A 17,518-nucleotide genomic window follows, 5' to 3' on the forward strand; every position below is an offset into this window, starting at 1 on the left:
GATACCCCACCAACTACCACTTTCACCACATTCACATCTAAGAGTCTCTCATTTGCATGCCTGTCATTCACTATGTAATCCAGTAATGTTTGTTTACCATATCTTGCACCTACCCATGTATACTTATGTATGGTACTACTTTTGAAATGATGATTCCCAATATCCAGTCCTGTTTCAACAAACAACTCCATAAACTGTTCACCATTTCCATTCCTCTTACTGAAAGCCCCATGCTCCGCAATAATATTAATGATAATAGCAATAAATGAATATATTAATATAGCAATAAGAATAATGATTATAATGATAAAAATGATAATTGTTATTTTTCTTTTTTCTTTTTTCTTGTTTGCAAAATGTGGAACTCATAGTTTGCACTATCATGCAGGGGCAGATTGGGAGATGATGAAAATATCTTTCTACAGCTTGGAGGTGGTTACTTATATATTTTTTGGAATGTATGCCATATGTGAACTTTTGTAGGACTTTCAGGCTTACTACAACTATATATCGTTTGGATAGTACAAATACTTTGAGAAATTTGATAATTGTTAGTGCCTTTACCGGTTTGGTAGTTCATAGTATCCAGTCAACCGTCTTCATTACATGTTTGCCATATTCGCATAGCTAAAGGTCAAAGAAGTTTCGTTGGTTTAGATTTTGTATTTTGAAGAGGCATTTGATTTTAACTATTGGTATAAGCATCTTCTTGAAAAAAGTAAAAGCCTTGGATTGTTGGACATTTCATTGTTTCATTTATTTATTTTATTGTACTTAAAATCACTTACTATTGGAATACTATTGGAACATCATTATCAAACATGGAGAAAATTTTATGCTTTTATTTTTTTACAGATGCGATTAACAGTGACAGATATACTTCAGTAAGAAATTACATTAGTAGAAGCTGTTTGAGGAGAAGGTGTTGGAAGATTCATGTCATATTGTAAGTGGCACCAAATTTCTTTTTATTAACAGATCACGAGAACTTTTATGAGGGTCGGGTGTTTGGGGAAAATGTGTCAGAAGTTTCTGCACACTTAGAAGATGGCATCATGACAGCAACAATACGCACCCAAGAAGACACTTATCATGTAGAGGTAATGCCTGTCTTTAGGCTTTTCAACAATTTATTGCATAATCCCATAGATTTTTGAAATTATTGAAAAATCTCATATATCTAATTCATAAAAGAATATTAATATTATGTGAACACAATATTCTCTTGATAGCCATCCTGGCGACATGCACCAGACACGAGTGAGGATTCTATGATAGTGTACCGTGGGTCAGATGTGAAGTACAGCTGGGAGGATAAACGGCCAATGTGTGACTATGTCAAAGAAGGGAATGAAACAACAGGTATATACAATATAGCTATCAGCTTTGTGTTTTAATGTTTCTCAAATTTTTAGAAGTACGTGTTCAAGTCTATTGTTGTTTTTGCATTATATAAAGCCCAATATGTACTTCAGGGATTCTTGAAACTAAACATGCAGACTTACACCACTTCTGTACTCTTTGCTTTTCACCCCTTTACATTTTCTTGACACCACTTCTGTACTCTTTGCTTTTCACCCCTTTACATTTTCTTACCTTTCTTGCTCCTCACCATATCTTTTAACCTTTTCCAGTTTGTTCATGTAATCACAGTACTTTGGCATTGTGTTTTTCTGATTTAGACAAGAGCTGTATAGATGTAAGGTTGAATGGTCTGTTAGTGATGGCAAATGGACAATGATCCTTTCAGCAAATATCACTATAGCAGAGGGGCTAACCCCTCTAAGCGAGAAGTCATTGAATTCATCAAGTCAGAAAGCAGGATTGGCAACATTTACCTTTCATGTATAGCTTAGACGAAAGCTAACTTGTCAAGCTCTGAATTGACATCTCGTGTAAAAAGAAATAAGTACTTAATTGATTTATTTAACAGTTGAAGAAGTTATTCCATCTCTACTAAGTAACTTGCTCTACTTTCAAGTATCTAGAGAAATGTCTCTTTTGTTTTGATCTTTTTTTCACTGCCACAGGACCTGCTGTTTTTAAGTGTGGATGGAACTGAGGGGAAACAAGTGGGTCTTAGGGGGAAAGAGTGGGTGAAGGGTCCATCAAGAACCATATTATAGGAGAATTCAGAGTCTGTAAGGGTAAGGGTGGGTATATCTGAAGTCATGTTAGTCCCAACAGTGTTGTATGGATGGTAGTCTTAAGCTGTAAACACTGAAGAAAGGTAAAGGGTGGATTTGTTGAAAATGAACTTTTGGAGGACAATATATGGTGTAAAGTGAAGTGTTCATGCAAAGAATGATGATTTAAGAGAAAGTTTTAATAAGTGCAGTCTGATTATGATTAAGAGGGCCAATAAAGGTGTGCCAAAATGGTTCAGACATATGGAGGGGATGAATTAGGGAAAACTGACAGAGGCTCTATTCATCAGAAGTGGAAGGAGTAAGGAGGAAGGGAACACCAAGGAGATGGAAGGATGTACTGAAAGAGGCTTTAGTGTTTTGAAGTCTTAAATACTCAGGAGGATGAGAGGCTTGCATCGGATTGGATGAATTGGATTGATATTATGTAAGGGGAGAATGTGCTGTCACTAGGTATATGAAGCATTGAAGGTGAACTGTAGGTGTTCTGTGGAACTTGGCTGTAGATTGTAGGTTTTGGTTTTTGTTCATTATACATGATGGCTAATGGTTGGATGTGTGCAAATGAGGCCATTGTTCATCTGTCCCTGGTGCCACCTCATTAAGGTGAGAAGGCAGTTTGGTATAAATATAGGAAATAGGAAGTGTCACAACATCCAAAAATAATCAAAGAATTATTTGAATGGCTAGCCTAATTTTTGACCTGGTCAGGGGATGGAAAACTATGTTCATTACCTATAGACAAACAAAGATATGCACTTTGGAGATGAAAAATCATGAAAACAGGATGTTTTGAAAAGCTTTTTCTTACATCCTAGAGGAGAAGGAGTTCGAAGTTACTATCACTAATGATATGAAATTCATTGTGCAAAGTATTAACTGCTGCCCATAAAGGAATCAGGGTGTTTGTAATCATTGCAAGAGGCTTGCAGTGCATAATATTAGGCCCACTGATACTCGCTAGTAATGTCCCATCTTGACCATGTTATCCCATTCATATTCTCACATCATCAAAAAGATTTAGTTAGGCTAAAGAAGGTCCAGAAAAGAGGAGTGCTATTAATACCACAACTAAAAAACAAGTCATATGAAGAAAGGTCAGTGGAATTCACACTTTTCTATCCATAAAAGCGTAGAAATTCTTAGAATACTATAAATCTGTTAATGTCATTTCAGATAAACTTTTTTAAAGTACACATGGATCCTGTAACAAGAAACATTGGCTGAAGGTACAATATGAATATGCATTGATCTAGGAAAACTTTTAACAAATGGGGTTATTGAAAATTGGAATAAGGTGCCTGCTGATATCATGAATACAGATAATGGTATCATTTGAATGGAGAGTAGATGACACTTTTACTATATAATATTTTTTTTTTTTTTATTATACTTTGTCGCTGTCTCCCGCGTTTGCGAGGTAGCGCAAGGAAACAGACGAAAGAAATGGCCCAACCCCCCCCATACACATGTATATACATACGTCCACACACGCAAATATACATACCTACACAGCTTTCCATGGTTTACCCCAGACGCTTCACATGCCTTGATTCCATCCACTGACAGCACGTCAACCCCGGTATACCACATCGCTCCAATTCACTCTATTCCTTGCCCTCCTTTCACCCTCCTGCATGTTCAGGCCCCGATCACACAAAATCTTTTTCACTCCATCTTTCCACCTCCAATTTGGTCTCCCTCTTCTCCTCGTTCCCTCCACCTCCGACACATGTATCCTCTTGGTCAATCTTTCCTCACTCATTCTCTCCATGTGCCCAAACCACTTCAAAACACCCTCTTCTGCTCTCTCAACCACGCTCTTTTTATTTCCACACATCTCTCTTACCCTTACATTACTCACTTGATCAAACCACCTCACACCACACATTGTCCTCAAACATCTCATTTCCAGCACATCCATCCTCCTGCGCACAACTCTATCCATAGCCCACGCCTCGCAACCATACAACATTGTTGGAACCACTATTCCTTCAAACATACCCATTTTTGCTTTCCGAGATAATGTTCTTGACTTCCACACCTTCTTCAAGGCTCCCAGAATTTTCGCCCCCTCCCCCACCCTATGATCCACTTCCGCTTCCATGGTTCCATCCGCTGCCAGATCCACTCCCAGATATCTAAAACACTTCACTTCCTCCAGTTTTTCTCCATTCAAACTCACCTCCCAATTGACTTGACCCTCAACCCTACTGTACCTAATAACCTTGCTCTTATTCACATTTACTCTTAACTTTCTTCTTCCACATACTTTACCAAACTCAGTCACCAGCTTCTGCAGTTTCTCACATGAATCAGCCACCAGCGCTGTATCATCAGCGAACAACAACTGACTCACTTCCCAAGCTCTCTCATCCCCAACAGACTTCATACTTGCCCCTCTTTCCAAAACTCTTGCATTTACCTCCCTAACAACCCCATCCATAAACAAATTAAACAACCATGGAGACATCACACACCCCTGCCGCAAACCTACATTCACTGAGAACCAATCACTTTCCTCTCTTCCTACACGTACACATGCCTTACATCCTCGATAAAAACTTTTCACTGCTTCTAACAACTTTCCTCCCACACCATATATTCTTAATACCTTCCACAGAACATCTCTATCAACTCTATCATATGCCTTCTCCATATCCATAAATGCTACATACAAATCCATTTGCTTTTCTAAGTATTTCTCACATACATTCTTCAAAGCAAACACCTGATCCACACATCCTCTACCACTTCTGAAACCACACTGCTCTTCCCCAATCTGATGTTCTGTACATGCCTTCACCCTCTCAATCAATACCCTCCCATATAATTTACCAGGAATACTCAACAAACTTATACCTCTGTAATTTGAGCACTCACTCTTATCCCCTTTGCCTTTGTACAATGGCACTATGCACGCATTCCGCCAATCCTCAGGCATCTCACCATGAGTCATACATACATTAGATAACCTTACCAACCGGTCAACAATACAGCCACCCCCTTTTTTAATAAATTCCACTGCAATACCATCGAAACCTGCTGCCTTGCCAGCTTTCATCTTCCGCAAAGCTTTCACTACCTCTTCTCTGTTTACCAAATCATTTTCCCTAACCCTCTCACTTTGCACACCACCTCGACCAAAACACCCTATATCTGCCACTCTATCATCAAACACATTCAACAAACCTTCAGAATACTCACTCCATCTCCTTCTCACATCACCACTACTTGTTATCACCTCCCCATTTGCGCCCTTCATTGAAGTTCCCATTTGCTCCCTTGTCTTACGCACTTTATTTACCTCCTTCCAGAACATCTTTTTATTCTCCCTAAAATTTAATGATACTCCCTCACCCCAACTCTCATTTGCCCTTTTTTTCACCTCTTGCACCTTTCTCTTGACCTCCTGTCTCTTTCTTTTATACATTTCCCACTCAATTGCATTTTTTCCCTGCAAAAATCATCCAAATGCCTCTCTCTTCTCTTTCACTAATACTCTTACTTCTTCATCCCACCACTCACTACCCTTTCTAATCAACCCACCTCCCACTCTTCTCATGCCACAAGCATCTTTTGCGCAATCCATCACTGATTCCCTAAATACATCCCATTCCTCCCCCACTCCCCTTACTTCCATTGTTCTCACCTTTTTCCATTCTGTACTCAGTCTCTCCTGGTACTTCCTCACACAGGTCTCCTTCCCATTTACTATATAAATATTGTGAATTAGATAGACATTAAAAATGCATAAACTAGTGCTGGCAGTTACATTTTCTTTCATGTTTTTTTTTCAATGCGATTAACAGTTTGGCTTCTATCCTTTCGTATGTTATTGTACCAATATTTGGTCATCCCCAATTGGAGACTTTTGGGAATCTTATGTTGTAGCCCTGAATATCTCAAAAGCCTTTTAAGGTAGCAGCATTAGTGTTTGGTATCCAAACGCCCCACTTTCATCTTTTACCCTCCAGTAGGTTACCTCATAGTTAGCTTTATCTTTAGCTGGTTTGCAATATTTCCATAATTGTTGGATCATCCTCTTCTTTCTTTACCTTAACTGTACCTTACCTTAACTGTACTTGGGTTCCTTGGGTTCCTCTCATAAGCTGATGACTCCACATCTTTCTAATCTGTTCCATCATTTAGTACTTGATTTGTATTCTCTTTGCAATTACCTATAGTATATAAACTAAGACTTGGATAAGATAAACAACTGGAGTAGATGTGAAATATAAGTGTAACTCCTATGCAGGTGCATTCCCCATATGAGACTCCCTCTTCAGAATAAGGTTTTTAAGAAAATTTAAAGAATGAAGGGCATTTTAGGCTCATGAAATGTTGAAGTATGTTTTATGCTTGGGGTAGAGAATTAATATTTCTCTCTATGTATTCCATGTATGTTAGAAGGCGACTGAGAGGGGTTGGAAACACCCCTTCTATTTCAGTTTAAAAAAATGGATCAAAAGGAAAAGCCATGCAAGGTGCTGAGATGTCTAAATGTGTGTAGATGTGGCCAAGATGAGAAGAAAGGATATAGGTAGTACATTTAAGGAAAGAAACCCAGATGTTTTGCCTGAGTGAAACAAAGCTCAAGGATAAAAGAAAAGAATTGGTGGGAATGTTTTGGAAGTGAAGTCAGGGGTTAGTGTGAGGTTAAAAGCTATGAAAGGGTATTTCTGTAGTTCAAGCAGGAGTTATGGGAATGTTTGAGAGAGTATGGAAGTGGAAAATGAAAGTGGATTGTGAGAGATGGGACCTTTCTAGTGCTTACTCATGTGTCTTTGAAAAGAAAGATGATAAGTACGTGTTTTGGGAGCAGTTGAGTAAGTGTGTTAGCAGTTTTGATGCTAGAGACCAGATATTTAATTATTTTTTCGTACTTTATTGCCTCCTCCTGTTTTAGCAAGGTAAGAAGGTGTTCATGATGGCTGATTTACATGTGAAGGTGAGCAGTGTGACAGTTAAGGGTATAACATGAAGTATTCAGTAAGATTATTGGAAATAGTGAACAACTTTTGGAGTTGTGTGCTAAAAAAGGGATGGTAATTGGGTATACCTGGTTTGAAAAGAGGGACATACATAAGCATCTATATGTGAGTATGAAAGATGGTAAGTGGGTATCATTGGATTACATGCTAATTGTTAATGTTCAAGTGCTGAGAGGAGCAACTGATGAGATGTCCAATCAATACATTGTGGAGGTAATGGTTAAGATTTTTCGAGGTTTTCAGGAAAGAGGAAGCTAGGGATGAGAAGAGGTTAGTGAAAGTAAATGAGCTTGGAAAAGAGAAGTGAGAAAAAATGCCAGGAGAGATTGGGTATAGAATGGCAAAAGGTGATAGTAAATGAAGAAAGGGGTATTAGTTGAGGAATGGGAGGCAATTAGGGAAATAGTAAACGAAGGATGGGGATTGGGTGAGGAATGGGAGGTAATTAGGGAAATAATGTAATATTTGCATGTGTGAGAGAATTATGTGGCATATGGAAATGGTAGGTGGGCAAGTGAGAAAGGGTAGTGAGTGGTGAGATGACAAAGAAAAGTTGCTTGCAAAGGAGAAAAGAAAGGGAAATGGATGATACTTTACAGGGAAGGACAGCATATAGTTGGAAGATGAACTAGAGAAAGCAAACTGGAAGGAGAATAAAAGGATGATATAGAGGGAGGTTTATAGTGTAAAAAACAAGAGAAGAGATGGGATAAGTGAAGGGGCAAATGGGAAGTGAGGAGGAGATGGAGTGAGTATTTTTTAAGGATTGTTGAATGTTTCTGATATTAGTGTAGCAGATGAAGGATATTTGGACTAGGGAGGTATGTGAAGTGTGAGAGTCATGGAGAGTGGTCTGGTGATTAGAGAAGAGTTGGTGAAAGCCTTGTGTAAGATAGATGTGGCATGGTAGTTTAAGTGGATAGTTTTGCATTTGAATTTCTTAAGAGTGTGGGGTGACTATGTTGTTTATTGGTTAGTTCAGATTTTCATTATATGTATATATCACAGTGAAGTGCTTAAGGATTGGCAGAATGCATATTTAGTTCTGCTGTAGGTGAGTGTTCAAACTACAGAGGTATAGGTTTATTCAGTCTACCTGATAAGTTGTGTGGGTGAATTGTGATTGAAAAGGTGGTGGCATGGGCAGAGCATCAGATTAGAGAGGAGCAGTGTGATTTCAGGAGGAAAGGGATGTGTGGGATCATGTCTTTGGGTTGAAGATTGATTGTGAGAAATGCTTATAGAAACAGAAGGATTAGTATGTGGCATTTATGGATCTGGAGAAAGCATATGATTGAGTTTATAGAGATGCTTTGTGGAAGGTCTAATTAATATATGGTGTGGGAGGAATGCTACTAGAAGCTGTGAGTTTTTATCAATAGTGGAAGGCATGTGTACTAGTAGGAAGAGAGGAGAGTGAGTGGTTCCATGTTAAGGTTTGTCTGCAGTAGGGGCATGTGATGTTGCCATGGCTCTTTAGTTTGTTTATGGTGAAGGAGATGAATGCAACAGTCATGGACAGAGGGGCGGGTATGTAGTCAGTAGGGGATAAAGGAGCCTGGTAAGTGAGTCAATTGTGGTTTGTCGATGACACAGCATTGTTGGCACATTCTAGTGAGAAACTGTAGAAGACATACTTGGCATGAATGTAACTTCTAATTTCTTTTGAATTCCTTTATTACAAAAATGGTTAAGTTTTCCACTAAAAAAAATTTAAGTATAGTTTGAATGCTGAAGATTTCATACTTGTGATGAGATATTTTGTTACTACAAAGAATACTATCTGTGGAAGTGAGCTATTTGAGAAGAGCATGGGGAGTGACTAGAAAGAATGAAGAAAAAAATGAATGGGTTTATGAGAGATGTGGTATGGCAGAGAACGCAATTGTGGAGTGGTAGAGTAGGTGAAACGTAATATTTTGAGGTTGTGTGGGCATGTGGAAAGAATGCAAGACTGGGAGTTTAAAAGGAGTATATGATAGTACAATTAAAGGTGTTGGTGTGAGTGGAACATGGTCAAATGGAGTGGAAGGATACTGGAGGGAGAGAAATGGTGGTGGAATGCATGGAATGGTGTGTGCAAGGAATGCATTTAGGGACAGGGATAAGTGGAAACTCCTTTGCCATGGCCACCCCTTGATGGGAGTTCCTGGATCAAATGGGCATCAGAAATATAGATAGATATGTATGAAGAACTTATTTATATATCCTTGTATGGAGTACTGCTATCACCTCTGGGTTGGCTCAAGCTGTGCATATTCACCTTAAAAGTCATGTGTGAAGAAGTCCAGCTTATAAACTCTCCCAGTCTGACCTCAAAAGTTGGCTTTCTTTCCCTTCTTTCGTTTAGATTGCTTTATTAGCAATTGGGATCACTTTGCTTGCAGTGTCAAAGGGAATATTTTAGTATCATACCTATCTAACCTCATTTTGGGGCTGTAAGTGTATACATCTACTTTTTTGTTTGATCCTATCAGTATATAAGGCTTCTCTCTGACTGAATAGTTGTTATTCAGCAAAAACATCAGAATGAAAGTTGGAAGATTATATGTTAGGACTTTGTGTAAGTAATGTCTTTGAATAATATCAATTTTCTTAGATGTATGCTCTCATTATGTACAGTGCAAAAGTTAGTCATTTGAATAATATCACTTTTCTTGGATGTATCCTCTCATTATGTACAGTGCAATAGTTAGTCATAGAAGAATGCTTATTCTCTGCATAGTAAATGGTTTACGTCATTATTACTTGCAGAAATGGATGTTGAGGATGAATGGGTAGAGGGGTACGAACTGCCTGACAGCTTAACACTGGATGCATCATCAGAAAACTCCCTCAAGGGACCTAGACGAAGGGTAAAACGACAGCAGGCAGAGGCCTACAACTTCAATGGCGAAAAAACTCGTTGCCCATTACTTTTAGTGGCTGACTACAGGTTCTTCAAAGAAATGGGTGGCTCAAACTATAAGACTACTGTAAACTATCTGGTTGGTCTTAGTTGATTTTTTTTTAGCCCTTATTGCAGAATTGAAGGTAGATTAAGTGTTGGTGTGAGATTTGTGTTTATGGAAATTTTTGTCACTATTCGTATTAGTTTTTTCATTGTTAAGAGCCTCAAGTGGACCATTAGAGTTTTGATAAAAAGATCATTAAATTGTTCTACTGCTTATCATCCCTATATATAGAAATTTTAACTTCACTAAGAAGAATTATAGAATGATTTACTTAGTATTTATTTGGTGTCTTGCACTAAGTGGATTAAACTCATTATATGATACAGAGAGAACCGTGGAATATTTTGGCTTTGATAAGAAAAATAAGATAATTTACTTTTGTATACATTGATGACTTCGTTTTATACTATATGAACAATAATGACATGTTAGTATGTTGCACTGAATATATTAAACTTCCCAGTATTACATTGAAAGTCACCTTTCGTAAGGCTGTATCATTTTCAGTCGACAAAAAAAAGGACTGCCTTGTCAAAGAACTTATTGCTTCAGAGGATTCCAGTCTGTCCTTGCTACTGAGTGTAGTGCCGCAGAGGAGCTGCTAGAGCCTTGGGAAAAGGGATCTTGAAGTAACGCTGGGACCCGTGTTGAAAGGGATCCTGGGGTAATAGATAATGATAGTAATGTGGCATCAGGAGTGGTAGGGGATGTGTGGATCAGGTGTTTGCTTGAAAATCTGAATTAGAAATACCTAGAGAAACAGAAGGAGTTGTACATAATAGCCAGTATGTTGAGGAAAGAAACCTGTGTAACAAAACTGAAGAGTAAAGAATGTTTTAGGGTTAAAGTCAGGGGTTGATATGAGGACAAAAGCTAAGGAAGGAGTAGCAACTCTGCTAAAGCCAGAGTTATGGAAATGATTGGAAGAGTGTAAGGAAATGAGCTTCTGGCTGATGTAGTTTAAAAGGAAAGTGGATTGCAAGAGATAGGTGATTATTAGTGCTTATGCAATTTGCTATGTGGAGGAAGATCATGAGAGGCAAGCATTTGTGAGTAGTTGAGAGAGTATGTCTGCAGTTTTGATGCAGGAGATTGAGTATTAATGATGGGTGATTTAAATGAGACAATTATGAGGCAGTTGAGGGTAGAATTGGGGGACATAGGGTAGTCAATAAGATGAATAGGATTGGTGCGTTATACATGACAGCTAGAGACTGAGTGTGAATGAAAGTAGCATTTGTTGTCTTTTCCTAGTGGTACCTCGTGCGCACACGGGGGCAGGGGGGTGCCATTTCATGTGTGGTGGGATGGCGGTGGGAATGGATGAAGGCAGCATGTATGAATATGTACATGTGTATATATGTATATTTCTGTGTATGTATATGTATATATACGTTGAATTGTACAGGTATGTATATGTACGTGTGTGAGCGTTTATGTATATACATGGGTATGTGGGTGGGTTGGGCCATTCTTTAGTCTGTTTCCTTGCGCTACCTCGCTAACGCGGGGGACAGCAACAAAGTATGATAGATAAATAAATATGGATAGGAATGGATGAAGGTGAGCAAGTATGAATATGTACCTGTGTATGTGTATGTGTATGTGAGTAGTGGGATGAAGAAATAAAGTTGTTAGTAAAAGAGAAAAGAGAAGCATTTGGACAGTACTTACAAGGAAGGAGTGTAAATGACTGGAAGATGTATAAAAGAAGGTGGGAGGAGGTCGAGAGGAAGGTGCAAGGGTTGAAAAAGAGGGCAAATGAGAGTTGGGGTGAGAGAGTATCATAGGATTTTAGGGAGAATAAAAAGACGTTTTGGAAGAAGGTAAATAACATCGGTGAAGGGGCAAGGGGGAAGTAATAACAGGTAGTGATGAAGTGATTATTGTTTAGGGATGGATGAACATCTAGGTTGACTGTGGACTGACTGCCACAACCAGGATTTGAACCTATGTGTTTGATGTTAGGTAGCCCGTGAGTGCATCTTGGAATGCTAACTGCTACTCCATGGAAGTCTGTTTTGCATCTATCATGTGTAATGCATCGGAAATAAACTTGCGTATTTCCCTTTACAGCTTCATCAGATTTGACTTGTATTTATGGAGAGCAACAGTAAATGTACAAGAAGGAAGGATGGAATGAAAAAGATTTTGAGTGATCGGGGCCTGAACATACAGGAAGGTGAGAGGCATGCAAGAAATAGAGTGAATTGGAACAATGTGTTATACTGGGATTGATATGTTGTCAGTGGACTAAACCAGGGTATGTGAAACGTCTGGGGTAAACCATGGAATGGTCTGTGGGGCTTGGATATGGATAGGGAGCTGTCGTTTTGGTGCATTACACATGACAGCTGGAGACTGAATGTGAACGAATGTGGCCTTTTTGTCTGTTTTCTTGGTGCTTCCTCACTGAAGCAAGGGGTAACAATGCTGTTTCCTGTGGTGTGGGGTAGCACCGGGCGTGGATGAAGGCAACCATGAATATGTACATGCGTATATATGTATATGTCTGTATGTGTATGTATATGTTGATATGTATATGTATGTATACATGTGTGTAATGGTGTTCATGTATATATATGTGTGTATGTGAGTGGATGGGCCATTCTTTGTCTGTCTCCTGGCACTACCTTGCTGACGCGTGAAACAGTGATTAATAATGATGATTATAGGTGTATCACTGGTCATAACATTTGACTTGATTGTGTGCTCTTGAATGATGTCTGGACAAGTCATGAGATGTTATAGTTTTAGCTCACGCCAGTTTAAGTTCAGGAAAATTTCTCAGATATGAAATTATTTTTATCTCATTGGATTTGGATGATGTTAATTTTTTGTAATCGATATTTAACTATCAACAGATAAGCCTTATTGACCGTGTTGACAAGATCTATGAAAATACTGTGTGGCGGGATGCAACAGACAATGGAGGTTTTTCAGGAATGGGATTTGTAATCAAGAAGATTCTTGTGCATCAAGAATGGACACCTGTTGCTTCAAACCAGGTACACTACAACATGGAAAGGAACTCATGGGATGTACGTAACCTGCTTGAGGTAAGAAGTTGAATTTCTTGTTATGTGTTGCCATGATAAGTGAACCATCATGTTAGAGAAGTTGTAGGTGACTATAGGATCAACCTCAGTTTGTCCATTTTTTCCTGCCTTTCGTTTATTCACCATTCCATTTATGACCAGCCAGGTATCTTGTTCTTTTGTTCATACTGTCATACCATTTTTTGCTTGTTCAATTAAGCATAAGTATTTATACTCTTTTATATAGTTTTCTTTCGTACATAAAGTCATGCTTAAGTACTCTTATAAGCACTTTTACATATGTTATAATAAGTAACTGATGGCACTCTCAGAAATATATGGTTGTATGGAATAAAGTAATCCCTTATGCCCTTCAACTGCAGTCTTAGTGCTTTTCACATTTCTCTGCCTCTGAGTGTGATTTCAGATCAAAATGAAAACAATTATGATAAATACTTTGTATAATATACAATGGGATTTGAACATGATATCATACTTTGCTAATATTAGAAATGACATTCAAGTATGAAAAAAGAAAAAAAATTGTTATTGTAACTGGATATGACATAATAACAGCTGTTGACAAAATCTTGTTAAGTTTAATGCCTCCAAGACCCAATTTCTACCGATCTCTATTGAAAACTCACAATTCTCGTCTTTCCTTTGATGGTTCTGTAATTCCACCTCTTGACTCAATGAACATACTGGTTATTACTGTAACATCCACTCTTTCTTGGAAACCCCACGCTACAGGAATAGCTAAGTCTGTCTCTAAGAAACTGGATGTCCTGTTTAGATGTTGAAGCTTCATCTCTTCTGAACTCTTGATTCATCCTTGTAATGCTCTCACATTTGTGGTGGTCCTAACTCTGTATGCTTACCGGACAGAGTTGAGTTGAAAGTGATCTGATTTATAAACTGTCCCAGGGTAACTTCCATACTTGACCCCCCTTGGCCTATGCCACAATGTTGGTTCACTTTCCCTCTTCTATAGGTATTACTTTGGGTTCTGCTCCCAAGAGCTGGCTGCTTGTGTGCTCCCACCACTAGCTAGACCACGCAATACTTGGCAAGCGTCTGCATCACATGATTATTGTGTGGCCATCAGCATCTCAAGACTGAGCTGTTTTGATACCTGCTTCTTTCCCTACATGTCGAAGCTACGGAACTCTCTACCTTCTCATGTTTTTCCCAATAACTATGACCTGGCATATTTCAAAAGACAGGTTTTTCACTGCCTCCAAAAGTCATAAATACTTTCCCTTGTCTTTTCTTTTTCTATTTCATATTTCTATCTATATTTTAGTCAAGGCCCGGCCTTGATGTGGACTTTTGTCCGTGACCAGAGCCTTCAACATGAAAAAAAAAAAAAAAATGAAATCTCAGTTCTTGGACCAGACTCAGTTGGAGTCATTTTTGCATAGTGATAAAGTGCTCAGTTTCAAAGCCAACAGGGAGAGCTATGACAGTGTCTTGATAGCTGTATAGCAGTTCATAAGATGGCACATATGGTCCCCTTATTTTGAGAAGTATGAAAGCTACTGCTTGAACAGTTTAGGAGAAGGGATATTTCAGATGAAGATGTTAGAGTAATGACAGTTGATTAAATGCAATGAAATTATTTTTGTATGAATGTGATAGTGATGAAGACCTTGTCATCAATTAATGAATTACCTTGGTTTATAAAGTGAAAGAGTAAGTACTTTTCAAGTGTGGAAGTTTTATGTTTCACTTGAACACACAAGACTTGGTTTGACAGTATATAAAGGGAAGTGGGAGGAGTAGTAATGTTATGGAGGCTGTGTACCTGTTCCATCCTACTGAATTGGGAATGGAGTAGATAGTTTTATAGAAAGTTTGACTCTTTTATTAGAAAGGTATTTGAAAGAGCATTGAAAAGATACACTAAAGCAACATTTGACATTGACTTCTGTCATTGAAGGCCAGCACAGCTTTGTACAAGGAAAGAGCATGAAAACATAGCTACTATTGCATGTGAGTAATGTATGAATTGATTAAACAGCAATGCAAGGAAATAGAATGGAGTAATTACAGAAACCTGTTAAAAATTATAGATAGGGTTAAAAACAATTCTAGATGAACCCAAGATTGACTACTAAGCAATGTATATGTCATCAGATAACATTATTGTCAAACAGGTGATTAGTTCTTCATGCTAACCCTGTCACAAGGCAAAATCTTGTCATAGGTACTTGGAGGTACATATTATTTGCAAAAAAATGTACAAACTTGCATGCTTGATGTTAAAAGGGATGAATGGAGAATATTGTAAAATCTTGGGTGTATTATCTCTGAAGCTCAGGTATCATTGCTCCTCTGATGTGAATTATGTATAACAGAGAATTGGTATCACATCTTTGAAATATCCTGTCTATGCTGTTCAGTTTGCTGAAACCCTTGCTTGGTTTGTGTTAATAGCACAAAGTGCAAGATGTAGGATTTCTTCTATCTATCTATCTGTCTATCTATCTATCTATCTATCTATCTATCTATTATCTATCTATCTATCTGTTAGTATCGTTGATGCCTTTCTCCATCTGGAACTCCTTCAATGGGGTGGCCACAGCGATAGAGTCTTCATAACTAGTGTGCTCCAGTGCCACATCCTAGTATTTAGTACCTCACCCTTAACAGGCCATGGCAGAGGGCAACTCTGACACTGTTTGCAGAGGCTCCTACCTAATGTTCTTACTGACTACTACTACTTAATCTTCTTAGTCTATCTATTTATCTGTCTATATCTATGACTACTACCTAGGGCTTCTACCTAATGTTCGTACCTGCTGCATCTATCAGTTGTTTCTACCTAATGCTCCTGCTTCATAGTTAATGCTATTTAGTTAGAGGTATACAGAGTGGTAAGTTAGATCTGTTAACAAGTTTTAAGACATGCCTAGAAATAGGGGTTATGGTGTCAAGGAATTAGAATTGAAATTAAAACTCTTGAAAGCTACATTACGTTGATAGTATACTTTGTGAAATGCTAAGTAGCATCAAGTTTCCCATATTTTTATAAGAATTATGATAATAGCTTGGGTTTCTAGCTAATGCTCATACCTAATGTTCTTACCTACTACCTCTACCTATTGATTCTACCTAATGCTCCTGCTTCTTAGTTATTGCTATTTAGTTAGAGGGGTATAGAGTGTTAAGTTTTATTTATTAACAAGTTTTAAGATATGCCTAGAATATAGGGGTTATGGTGCTAAGGAATTAGAATTGAAATAAGAATTTTGAAAAGCTACTTTACAGTGATAGTATACTTTGTGAACATACTAAGTTGCAACAGGTTTTCCCATATTTTTATAAGAATTATGATAATTGCTTGGAAGTGTATATGGAATTAAAGTACAAACTAATGCTTTCTTAATGACAAGCTTTGATTAAAGAGATGGGAAAATCTTTTTGATATGTTTACCATATTGCATCACTGCTTGCTTGTCTCCTCCATAGGTTCAGTTTTTGCCTTGGATGCAATGGTTTATCTCCTTTTTCTGCTTTATGTGCAACATAGTTTTGGTTCTTCCGAAAGGTTTTTAGCCGGGAATACTCTCATAAGGATTACTGCTTGGCACATCTCTTCACTGACATCAAGTTTGAAGGGGGCATCCTGGGTCTTGCTTATGTAGGCTCCCCTCGCAGGAATTCTGTTGGGGGAATCTGCACACCAGGTAAGTAATTTGGAGATGTTAAGATTTTGATACTACTGATGTAATTTTGATGATTAGTGGCCACATAGTAATCAAAGAAAATCATTGGTTTAAATGAAAATGTTTATATGCTAATTCATTAAAATATAGTTGATGCTGTGTTCTCTTTTTCATTGACCGTGGTCATTTTTTGCTTGATAATTCATTACAGTAAGTAGGTAGTTAGTTGGCCAGATTTTATTTTGCTTCAAATTTTATGTATTTGTCTTGCATCCCCATTTTTATGTCATTCAATATAATACAGATGCATACTTTCCTGATGATAAGCTTTGATTATAGAGCTGATAAAATCCCTTTGGTAATTTTACCATATTGCAACACTGCTTACTTGTCTTCATAGTTCAGTTGTCTTGGATGCAGTGGTTTTTCACCTTTTTCCGCTTTTATGTGCAACATAGTTTTCATCCTCTTTCTGAAAGATTTTTAGCTAGGAATACTATTCGCATTTCCAGCATCATAACCAATGAGGTAGGAGGTGCTGCTACCATGAAAAGTAAAGCTTGGAATTGGATAAAGTATTGAGTTTTAGCACCTTGAGTGGTACTCTAGTTTTACTTGAGGAGCCAAGTCTCACCCTGCCTTCTCATGGTGACCTCATTAGTACACCCCTTATGGGTAGAACTAAAGGTGGAGGCATTTCCCAACTACATCAGG

The 17,518-nt window shown here is 38.0% G+C and overlaps 1 protein-coding gene across 2 annotated transcripts in view; it reads left to right on the forward strand.

Annotated features, from left to right (window-relative positions):
• Positions 1 to 17,518, forward strand: part of Tace (ADAM 17-like protease Tace) — a 147,239-nt gene that overhangs the window by 93,920 nt on the left and 35,801 nt on the right. For both annotated transcript variants that reach the window (XM_071671389.1, XM_071671388.1), the window contains exons 4-8: positions 979 to 1,100; positions 1,233 to 1,362; positions 9,896 to 10,128; positions 12,960 to 13,154; positions 16,687 to 16,825. In XM_071671389.1, coding sequence (XP_071527490.1) covers positions 979 to 1,100; positions 1,233 to 1,362; positions 9,896 to 10,128; positions 12,960 to 13,154; positions 16,687 to 16,825 — 819 coding nt within the window. The remainder of the gene's footprint in view (positions 1 to 978; positions 1,101 to 1,232; positions 1,363 to 9,895; positions 10,129 to 12,959; positions 13,155 to 16,686; positions 16,826 to 17,518) is intronic.

This window comes from Panulirus ornatus, chromosome 16, assembly GCF_036320965.1.
Source record: "Panulirus ornatus isolate Po-2019 chromosome 16, ASM3632096v1, whole genome shotgun sequence".
Lineage (NCBI taxonomy): Eukaryota > Metazoa > Arthropoda > Malacostraca > Decapoda > Palinuridae > Panulirus > Panulirus ornatus.